General features: G+C 41.2%; 1 protein-coding gene across 1 annotated transcript in view; it reads right to left on the bottom strand.

The window, feature by feature from the left end:
- Positions 1 to 7,178: 7,178 nt before the first annotated feature.
- Positions 7,179 to 11,715, bottom strand: part of LDLRAD3 (low density lipoprotein receptor class A domain containing 3) — a gene marked incomplete at both ends in the record, with an annotated part of 102,852 nt that continues 98,315 nt past the window's right edge. The window contains 2 exons of the mRNA XM_082284267.1: positions 7,179 to 7,440; positions 9,063 to 9,408. Coding sequence (XP_082140393.1) covers positions 7,179 to 7,440; positions 9,063 to 9,408 — 608 coding nt within the window. The remainder of the gene's footprint in view (positions 7,441 to 9,062; positions 9,409 to 11,715) is intronic.

The raw sequence follows: 11,715 nt of genomic DNA, 5'->3' as shown, positions 1-11,715 counted from the left end.
TTTATTTTATGTAATTCATGTCTTAACCAGTATATCTAACATGACACCTTGCAAGTGGATATGTAAGCCAGCTCCCTTATTTCTGAAGCAAAGCACTCTCCAAATCCACTTTGGGTAATTCATTGGTTCTGCTAACTCCACTGCTCTGCACAGAGTGCCAAGGGAGAACAGTAAATACAGCAACAGATGCATGGAGAATTTTTGCTCTTGACTATGCATCATATTTGAGTAAACAGAAATTAGCAAAAGAGCAGCCATGTATCAACCATACTTCCTTAGTCTGCAAATTCACTTACTGAGCAGCATTTAAATATTTCTTATTCAGGTGCAAGAGCTGGAACACATAAGAAATCTCCGAAGCAGTTGACACATATACATATACATTAAACAGCCAACCTTCCTGTCCTCCCCTTACCCCACACCTCCATGAGATAGTGCTACTTTGGACGCAGCACTGGGCGAGGAGCATTTGGAGCATTTTCTAAAATAACTCTGTCACAAACAAATGAGAAGAAAAATCTACTCTGTCAAACACAACATCATACTTCTTCATCCCTGTGCTGCAACAGGACTCGCATCTGCCAAGGCAATAGAAGGTGTTCCAAATAAATATAAAAGACTCAGACTCATTCAGCCAAATTGATGCTGCCAGAGCACTCCTTGAGAAGTGAGAGGTTTGGGTGAAGATGAGCCGTTACTCCTGTTGTTCCTCACAGGTGAAGGTTATTGCACTTTTATACTGGAAAACAACAGTGGTTTAAATTTGAAGGAGTTGCAGGCTGTAGTATCAAATAATGAGAGATGAAAGGTTTCACCTCAGGGTAACTGATAGGAATTAACCTTAGGTAAGATGAGACTAGGAAAAAAAAGAAAAAGCCACCTGTAAAGTGGCTCTTGGGAAGCAGAAAGGAAGTGATGGTCCCAAATCAATTCTCAGTGAATGGGGGTCTTCTGCATGGTATCCAGCATCAAAGCAACTGCACCTAGTGAAACACTTGGTATTCATTCCCACAGAAATACTAAGGGTCAGATCAGCCCCAAAACTGCTCTACCTCTTCTTCTTCAGTGGTTCCTGCAATAAGGCTGTAAGGAATACTGTCAGGATTTTGGGAAGCAGAGAATCATGTTTCAATTTATCTATTCACAGTATGTTTGGCAGATAAAGAGAAAAGTAAATTCCCTAGAGAGATCAATCCAGGACTTTTCCAAAGTGCTTTATGCAGTACACATACCCTCAGCTTTGCTTTGAAAAGCAAAGAAGAGCTGTGAATTTCCACATGAAGATGTCGTTGCTTCAATTAATAACAGTAAATAATTTTGGACTACAGCTCCCCAAACAGTGAAAAGCTGCTCAGTTCTCTCTCCAACAGATAACTGAGGCTGACTGATTAACAGAGTGCCTGCAAACCATCAAGAAAAGATGTTGTTCTTAAAAATCACTGCTGCCTATTTAATTTTTAAGGTGTAAAAATTAGGATCTTTAAACAAATCAAAGCAGAGAGAATAAAAAAACTTAATTAGGGATCTTAGTTGGAGAGTATGGTATTTATTATCAACATTGCTCAAGCGTAGCTCTTGCTGGGACGTGAGACTGAATGAGCCAGCTCTGAGACTCCAGTACTCCCTCCCCTGCAGAGAGCCCATTGTGGCAGCCTCAACACCTCCATCTCCCTTGTGCCACTGGTGTTGAATTCTGGATCCACAGCTATTTTGGGGCAGTTTGCCAGCACCAAACAAAGATTTCCATCTGAGAATCTGAGTGAGGGCATGTGATTTAATTAATGAGGATAACAATAAAACTGGCATGCCTTTGTGAAGGTAGCAAGTGGAGAACAATCATGGAAGCGGGATATGGCAACCTCTGTATACTTACAGAGATTCAACTTCTTAGACATAATATTTGAATTAGTTCTCCTTAGTCTGGGAGAATAACTTTATAACATCAGGGGTACTTCTTACAGTAATCCTTTGATTAACAGGACTTGGACAAGAAGCGGGTCTGGACTTTCTGGGGCTGGATGGTTCCCCTGATAGTGGTGGTGCCTGCATGAGGCATCTGACTCAGGACTGCAGCCAGGCACGCTGCCTCCACGGAGCATCTCCACTTGAATCCGGCTCACGCGTCCAGCACGTGGATCACGGACCTGGAGATAAACAGGGACATTGTGCTGGCAACACGAGTGGGGGGGAAGTGGCAGGCAGACGGGGGGAGGGAGAGGCTGATGCTGACAGCCCCTTACCTCTGTTGGTAAATCCACATACAGCAGTCAGCACAGAGCACCAACCTCTGCTGCGGCCTCTAGAGCTTTGCGACAAAGCAGACAACAAAACCAGCTCAGATGCCTCATCTTTGATGGCACAAACAGGACAGCAAAATGAGAAGTTATGAAATTAAATCATTTTCATTTGTATAAATATGAACACATATGGATCAGTATATTTTTATACATACGGGTACATGTGAGTTTCCAATATCACTTTGTTTTAAAAATACCTTTAAAACCCACAAAGAGTTAACAAAACTAATCACAGAATGCAAAAAGAAGCCTCATGTAGGAGGCTTTAAAACAACTGAGACTTCATGAGACAGGGGACACGCTCACTTGTGAACAGTATTAAAACACCAACTTTATTCAGGAATACAGAATACATTTTTGAAGATTTCCAGTTTACCAAAGTTTAAGACAAGGTTGGCTTTCAACATACAACCTCCTTTAAAGCATTTAAGTAACTTCTCCATTTCAAGTTAACAAAACCCCTCAAATCAGGAAAAAAAAAAAAAAAAAAAGACAAATGAAGGCCACAGTCCTGCACTGGGATACATTCAGACAGAATCCAGCACAGTATTGAAATTCTTTCTGCAGTCCATATTTTAGTCCATGGGTGTAATATAACCTTGTGTTAATAAAAAAATATTGCAGATCTAGTAAGAACTGCAAGAAAAGCCCTTGTCTTACCATTTTAATTCCAGGCATTATATGCAAAGTAGCTTCCAATAAGCAACAGTTAAAAACAGTACTTGTCATTTGATCACCACATTAAAAATACAGCATTAAATTTTTTCTTCATTTATACAATTTTAAATATTCATTAAAAATCACAATCAGTGTCCCTCCATCCTTTTCATTGTTAATAGTTTTTCTTATCTACTAAAACCATTTGTCTTTGCTAAGATGTCTAAAAGTAAAGAGCACAAGATTAACAAGCTGCAACATTAATTAAAGTGAGAGTCATCTCTTTCCTCCACTCAGTGTCTAAATCTATCACAAGGGCCCTATTAGCTGTATCAAAGTGAAGTGCTGTAAATAAAACTGATTTGGCTTAGAAGTAGAGGAAGAGGGAATGCAGAGTTATTTAAAAATTGTGATGCAGTCGGTGTTGTTGTGTGTGTCACTGCAGACAAGAGCCAAGAAAATTATTCACAGGCTCTCTTTTAAAAGCATTACTGCCAGTTTTCCATTTCCAATACCAGAGAGGTAAATGGTAATTTGCCTTACAGGGAACTTCAGATTACTATCAAGCAGAATCACTAATGGCTTAACTTTAAATACACAGCACTCTGATTTCAGCAGAGGGTACAGACACTTAAAACTCCTAAATTTAATTTATTTGTTTATTTTTAAATGACCTTCTTTTCAACATGCTTTCATTTACCTCAAGTAGTCATTTCTTCAAACTCTTTTGTTCAAATATATTAATAACTGCACTGAGAATTACTCAACACAGTGGTCACCAGCCACTACAGATGCAGAAACAGAATTTGGCTCTGGAAGAAAATTTTAACTGATTTTACTTTTGTAAGAATGGATCTTTGTAATAACATCAATTTGTTTAAACATTAAATAGAAAGGAAAGCTCTTGGATGACTAACATCAAACTAAAAGGTTAAGAGCAATTGTAAACAATAGGATGATCAATTCCAATTTTACCTGCTACTGAAAAGAAACCCTATCATGTGGTATTGGATGAACATTTAACTGCAGCCTTACAAGCTGCAGGATTTTCAATGAAATATTTAATTTCATCAGCACATTTCCCAAAGATTCCACTGAATAATGCAGCACAGAGTGTATTAACACACTAGAAGTGACACATCATAAACAATTTCTGTGTGATACTACAGCAATTTCCAAAGAAGCCAGCCTAGCAAACTTGTTCTACAAACCAGAAAACTGGAGTAAGACGAGTCACCCCAGGTTTTAGCACGCCTTTTTTGAACAAGATACTGAACAGCTGTAGTCCTCAAAGTTCAGTGGTCCCCATGAGTAACAACGAAGAGGAAGACAAGACTTGTTGCTCTTTTTGGATCTCTAGACAATGATACCTAACAACACCCAGAAATGCAGGTAACAGCCTCTCCAATCAACATTCAAACAGAAAGGCACAATCTCCTTTTAAGTTGTGTTCTCATAAACTAGAAGATTCCTTTACAAAGATAAATACACCCTTAGCTGGAAGGGAAAACATCACACCATTTAGAATGTTTATTCCTTTTTTTTTTTGTAAAGTCCAAATGGATTATCTTAATGCAAAAATTACATGAATATATACATCCTGGAAGAGTATCTTTTTTTTTTAATATATATATATATATGTACATATATGACAGTGACTGACACAGAAGACAGAAGAAACAGGCTATATTCACTCTTTTCCTACTTGTTAGCAACGCAAGGCAATGTTTTTCAGATGCCATAGGCACACAGTATTTGGGTTGCACACACTCTTGGTGTCTTAGAATACACACGGGGAAATGCAATTGCCTGTGCAAGGCTTGTTTGAGGGATGCTGGACACAATGATTTTGTTTCACTATACAGCTTTTGGCCACTTTAAAATTAAAAACATACCCAATTACAATGAAGCTACTGCAAACTCCTCAATGGTATGTTTTCAAGAGCAGTATAAAGTTTCTAAAACTGCAACAGAAAACTATTAAGGTTAATTCTGATACAGTGTAACACAGCTCTCTTACAGAGCCCAAGAACAACTTTAATGAAAGGCCAGAGGGACAGCAGGGTCCAGTGACCACAGGAGAAGTCCTTGCACCCACCTGTACTATTAACTCATTCATGTACCTGAGTCTGATCTACCTGTAAAATAAAGAATAACTGTCTGCTCTGTGCAGACATCAGTCTGCTGATGACCTCAGTCAGTCAGTAATACAGCTAAATCCTGCTTTGTGCAGAACAGCATAACTACATTGCTTGAGTTCTCAGCAAGCACGAAATCAGATCCACTCTTGCACATTACTTTGCAAGGACCTAAGAGCATCTTCAGCAATGCATTTCACCACAGGCTGCCTAAGCCTGTAATGAAAGCCCTTCATCTGCTTCCAAAGTCAGCCCAGCCCATCAGTATCAGAATTCTCCAGGACTCCCCACCATGTCCTCAGTCCTGGAATGACCTGTGCTTGAAAATCTCTCCCAGCCTCTTGCATATCGTGGCAACAGACTCCAGAGCTGGAAATGGAAAAATAACCAAACCAACAACACCCCCTGCCTCCCTAAAAATTCTGGTGTATTTATGAGAACTGGGACTGAACTTGAGTTGTTCCCTTACCTACACTCCAAATTCTTGGGTTCTCAGCATATTACCTCTGGGCAAAAGAGTCTACCTTAGAAAGATGGGGAGAAAGAAAGCAGAAGGTGTGGGCAGTCAGCTTCCTTCACTTCTTTTAAACAGCAAGGTCTGTTTAATGACACTTCTTTTACACAGAAGGAGTGGGAAATGTGGGATAGACAAATATTAATAATTTTTCAAGGCAATTTTCCCCCCAGACAAGAGGAAGACGTTGTTTTCTCTATATTGAGCACCAGCACAGCACTGCAGTGGCATTTAAATTCCTAGCTTCTTCCCTCTTGCCACTCTGAATACCTTTACCTCCGAGGTGCTTTCACATGGGTGATTCAACAAGGTGCACTGAAACACATCTGACAGGAGATCATGACAAGACTCAGGACAGAACAGACAGAAATAAATTCTGGTTATCTGCAGAAGTTAGGATTTTAACCAAATGAATATGAATAATGTAAACTCTGTAAAAACCAATGAGTTTATCAAAAACGAAATTTTGACAGTTTAGAGTTCTTGTGGTGCAGAAGAACTACACCCCCGTGATACACTATGCACATACCCACACACAGCATTACACACATGTATTCATGCATGTACACATACATGATGGAGGTGGGATGACAAGCCCAACGCCTTTCACTGCATGACCTGCCTGCTTTCAGCTATTTTACAAATACAACAAACTACTCAATGACATTAAAGCTTTCTGTGCCGGGTGTTTGCCTCACACCAGTTTTTCTGTTGAAGATTTAGCTGGAACAATTTGGGTTTTGTTTTGTTGTTTAGTTGTGGGGTTTTTTTAAGAGGGAACACAGGGAGTAATGTTTTGCCACACAGGAAAAGAAGTCTTGCTCTGTTGTTTTGAGAAGCTTCAGTGCCTCTGTACTCAGCCTTGACATTTGACAGATAAACCAACCTTTGTGGTGTTGCTGAGACAACCTATGCAAATATGGCCTAAATACTGGCATCTGGGAAAAAAACCCTTGCTTAGTTAGAGTTGTTGCATCCTCACAAGCTTAAAACTCCTTCACAGTGAGAATGTTCCAGGCCATGCAGAGATGGGTCAAGTAGGAGATTTTCTGCAGTTTGGGCACTGCCAGGCGGCTGGCATTGGGCACCACACCTCCAAGCAGAATGACTGCCTCTCATGTGCTTCAGTGACCACCAGTTGACACCAGACAGTAAGAAGAAACAGCTCCCACGTGGACAGAATGGAAGGCAGTCTGAAAACAAGAGTCCTTCTGGCAGAGTTCTCGTGCACCACTTCTGTAAATATTATACACACACATATATACATTCATATACAGTAAGCAGTTCAATAAATACAGCACATCAGTTCTTTTGACAAAGCACTGATGTTTCTCTTACTTGCTGAACCAGAACTTGCTCACAGAAATACTGTGGAGAGCTGATGTGACTCTAGGTTTAGCCCCCCTGCTCTGCCTTTGATGAGCCCAAAATGCTGAATTCAAGTATTAACTCAGTGTGAATTCAAACCAAGTCATCATTCAGGCACATGTCCCCCTGAAACCTATTAGCCACAGCAGATTAACCCACACAGACACAATAAATGCCTTCCTGCCATCCCAACTACTGGAGCAGTTACACTTCTCTTTCAGCAATGTGGCTGAGCAGAGAATCACTCTGATCTACTGTCCTCTCCAGAAGAGTTCTGTGCCCATCCATGCTGCCATGGACATCTCTCGTCCAACTGTCGGATGTGCCCACAGGACTTTCTGCCATGGGGGTGTCTGTGCTGGCCAAGCTTCCCGACCGAGAGCGGTAAGGAGGAAGGTCTGCCTGGTTAAGTGATTCCGATTCGGAACAATAAGGTGGTGGAGGAAGGTCAAACCAAGGAGGTCTGCTGTAAGACACACAACAGAGTAAGAAGTTACTGGAAACATTGGGACAGAAGATACTACATGGTATTCCAATTATGAAAAAAGCAAACAGTATTTCTCAGCTTTTCAATTATGACACATATCAAGAGATCTCAGACCTTCCTAAATCATTCGGGTCATTTCAAAATATCCACACCACCACTGGGAAGCAAGGTTTCTGGCCAAGGTGCAACACAGTAATTACAACCTGTTCAACAATCCACACACTGAGTTAGTTGGCTATGGACTTCAACAAAGCTGGCTCAAAGCCAGCTGTGCAAGAGGTAAAGAACTTTTCTGTTTAACATTTACACCAGAGAAAACAAGTTTAACAGAAATAACATTAAGTGGTGGATTTACACCTATAGATGATGATGTGAACAGAAGAAAGCTCCAAGGAAACCTCCACTAAGTGACAGAGATTAATGGCTTACAGTCCACAAATAAATAACAAACTGAATTCTCCACACTGACAAATCACTGGTTGTCATGAGATCACATGCAGGGCAACTGCTAAGTAGGTACAGGCAAGATGAGTACTGCATTCAGGAAAACTGTTCTGTGGTTCTGATAGCAAGCACATAAAGCAGCTGAAGGGTTGAGCAGACTGGTAACAGGCCCTGGGAGCAATTAGCTCCGAAACTGCTGATGGTTTTATCAGCTCAGGTGAGAAGTGATTACAGTCTGGACACCTGCTCATTTAGTTGTCCTTAACAACGAAAAGATATCATTATTATGAAAGTCAACATTAAGACAAGGGACCTGCAGCCAAAAGCAGCAGAGAATAGGAATTTACTATTATTCTTAAATCCTACAGTTTGTACTAAAAATACCAACAGGGTGATTGTGAATAATCGGAATTGTTAAAGTTTGTACTATGTCCTTTTCACGTAGAGGGGATGTCTGTTTACAAGTTTTGTTTGGAAAGACTTTACAGACAGAGGCTAAAATGAAGGTTAATTATCTACAAATAAAAACAGTGTCATAACTCCATAACTACAAAAGCAACATAAACAAGCCACACCCACACCAGACTTCAAAGCACTTTCTAAATAGCTATTTAAACTAAGACGAGTTTTTTCCGTTACAGAGTTCTGTTCTTTTCTTGGTAAAAGGAAAGCAGTGCAGAGCAGAAGAATGACACAATTTCTTTATATAAGAATTGAAGAACTCTCTCACCTTTATATACTTATTATAAATGAACAGGGCAATATTTTTTCAGTGCTATGACCTTCACCTTAGCTGGGTTTTTTTGGTGAAACTCCAAATCCAGTTTTCACATTTTGATTCCAGACTGGCACAGGATATCACTACTAGAAAAATGATACATTCTCCTGCCGTTCTCAATATCTTACAACCAACATGTGCTAAGAGGACATGACTGGAGTTAGCCTCAAATCCCTTTAATACCAGTAACAGTAACAGGACCTGAGGACCATGAACTTTTCATACACAGAAGGAGCTCAGATTTACTTGAAATATGCAGGCAACAGAAGTGCAACTTCTGTCAAAAGCAGCAATAAGTGGGGGGCAGCAGCACAGATTACCAGAGCTGCAGTCAGCAGAGTGACGCTTTGGAGGGCCCAGAATCAGCTCCCGTACGTACCTTTGGTCGAGCACGGCCTCTGAATAGGAGGGCGGGGAGTCCAGGTCCCCTGGCCTGTGGTAGGGCTGGCTGGCCACGTACTGGATGCCGTTGTTGACGCTGTAGGTGACGCTGCAGTGGTGCGGGTGGTCGAGGACCACCAGGCGGGACAGCAGCACGGGGTGCTGCAGGCGCTGCACCGGCAGCGCCATCAGATTGTTGCGCTTGCGCTGGTGGTGCAGCACTAAGGCAAGAAAGGCCACCACGAGCACAAAAATGACAGAGCTGCCAATGATGGCGTAGGTGATACTCGGGTAGTAGAGCAGCTGATTTTCGGACGTCACGTAATCTTGGCCGCTCCCTGCCTCTGCAAGACAAAAGGAAAAAGGAAGCCTGAGACTGGTTACAATATACAACTGCCTTTGGCCTATGCTGTGTTTTCTGCTAACACGCTGTGTGACAGAAGAAAGTTTTCCTTTTTCTTTCAGATTGTGGAAAACGAGCTTATTAAAAGCACATGCACGCAAATTGGAGATTGGCAGAGTATCCCTCAGTCCATCCTCGCCCACAGCAAGTGCCAGCACATAAACTACTAGGGAGAGAAGCTGAGAAAGAGGAAAACACACATCATAGTAGGAAGCATGAGCATTATCATGGGAGTATCTCTCCCACCCCTACTTAATAGTCAGAACTTTTGTTTCCAGGTGAGACACACAGATCCAAGCCATAACCACAGTACCTCAGCTGCACCTGGCAAAGCTCACTAGAATCAGACATGTAGAATGTGCAATACTCACTTTTCTTCTTCTTACTTTACATTCCCCTGACGCCATTTAAGCCCCATGTTCACAAGGTTGTGCAGCCATTGAGCAATATTTTTTTGGGCAGGAATTTCTCTCTCTGTGCAGCCTGTAATTCCTTACAGCCTCAAACAGGCTATTCTGACATTCATCTACCTCAAGAAAAATATAAGGCTGAGTAAAAACCAAACCAAACAAACAGAACCCCAAATCCACACAATTACAACAGCATGATCCATTCAAATTCTTAATTTCCTACCGCAGAAGGCTGGCACAGTAAGTCTTAGCATACGATTTTCCTTTCTTTTCCCTATCAAGCAAAACTGCTTTTTAGTCATTTAGAATTGTAACAGAGCCACTAATATATTTCTCTAACAACAGATAATGAAATATACACTGACTGTGCCCAGCATAATGGAGAGCTTTACTCAAGCACCCATTGTTCTCATCAAGATGCTTTAGGTATCTCTGAATATTTGATTTTGGTAACTCACTTCCATACTTAAACACCAAATGACAATTTCCAGCATCACTAAAAATAGCTTCTGCATTTGTTAGTAAGATAATACAACATAAAATGGCTAATCCTTTAAACATCTCCATTTTAAAGCATAGATGCTTTCATAAGAAGAGATGAGATGGGAAAAAAAGACTGTACCAGAACAAAGAAACATGATTTCTTCACTATGAGAGTAGTGAGGAACTGGAACAGGTTGCCCAGAGAAGCTGTGGATGCCCCATCCCTGGAAGTGTTCAAGGCCAGGCTGGACGGAGCTTTGAGCAACCTGGTCTAGTGGAGGGTGTCCCTGCTCACAGGGTTGGAACGAGATGCTCTTTATGGTCCATTCCAACCCAAACCATTCTGTCATTATTGGTCCAGCTACCAACTATGAAAACTACCACTCAGATAGATCTGTTCTACTGATGATGCCACTACAACCACACACCAGAGCTTTGCAGGCCAGCCACAAGCCACAGACTTTTCCTGGTGCTTAGTGTAACACCTCAGGGAGGATCTTCACTAACTTTATTTCCCCATGCAACTGTGCTAGAGAAAGCAAAAATCACTGTTTCCAGTCAACATTGGGTCTCTGGCTCACTCAGCAAAGTGAACCAAGTCTGCAGAAGGAATGTAAATGAAAGCAGAAGGAAGGAAAGGAATTGACATGCATTAGTAATTTTAATTACAGCTCATCACATATTACTCTGGCTCCTTTAATACACTCCCTAAACTCAACAGCCAAGAAATTAATTCATGTCACATACCACAGACAAGGGCCAACACAGGGAATATAATGACAAGCAGATCATTTCTATGCAAACATCAAGAAATTTATTTGCAAGGACTGACCCATGCATGAATACTACTTCCTGCAGCAAGTGCAAGGAAGGTCAATCTATTATGACATCCCACTAAAATACCACAAGACTCTCATTCAGCTTGGCTCACTGGTTACAGTGCATTGGCATAAGGCTGCAAACAGGACGCCTTTGCAGACCTGATGAGACCTAGTTACCATAGGCTCATTCCGCAGCAGCACAGTCCCTTCTCTGTATTATCTCCATCTTACTAAAAGGGAAGAAACATGAGAAGTGAATTATCCACCAACTTTTTTCCAAACTTTCAAAGTTATCCACCTGTTTAGGATAGCATCTTCCAGGTCCTACAAGAACCAGCTCTAGAAATCCAAACAGGTTAACCAGACTGCTGAAGAAAAACTACTTTGTCGAAAGTCAGATGGGACCTGATGACCAGCTTTAGAACAGGGTGAAACAAAACATCTCTTACCTGCTTTTACAATCCTTTTCATACAACAACCATGGACATCTTTTGCAGAGATTTGGAGTAACTTTGCAGTTAACAGGCTGTTTTG

Source organism: Coloeus monedula (genome assembly GCF_965178545.1).
Source record: "Coloeus monedula genome assembly, chromosome: 6".
In the NCBI taxonomy this organism is placed as follows: Eukaryota; Metazoa; Chordata; class Aves; order Passeriformes; family Corvidae; genus Coloeus; species Coloeus monedula.
The sequence above is the reverse complement of the archived record's forward strand: the minus strand, read 5'-3'. Positions and strand labels throughout refer to the sequence as shown.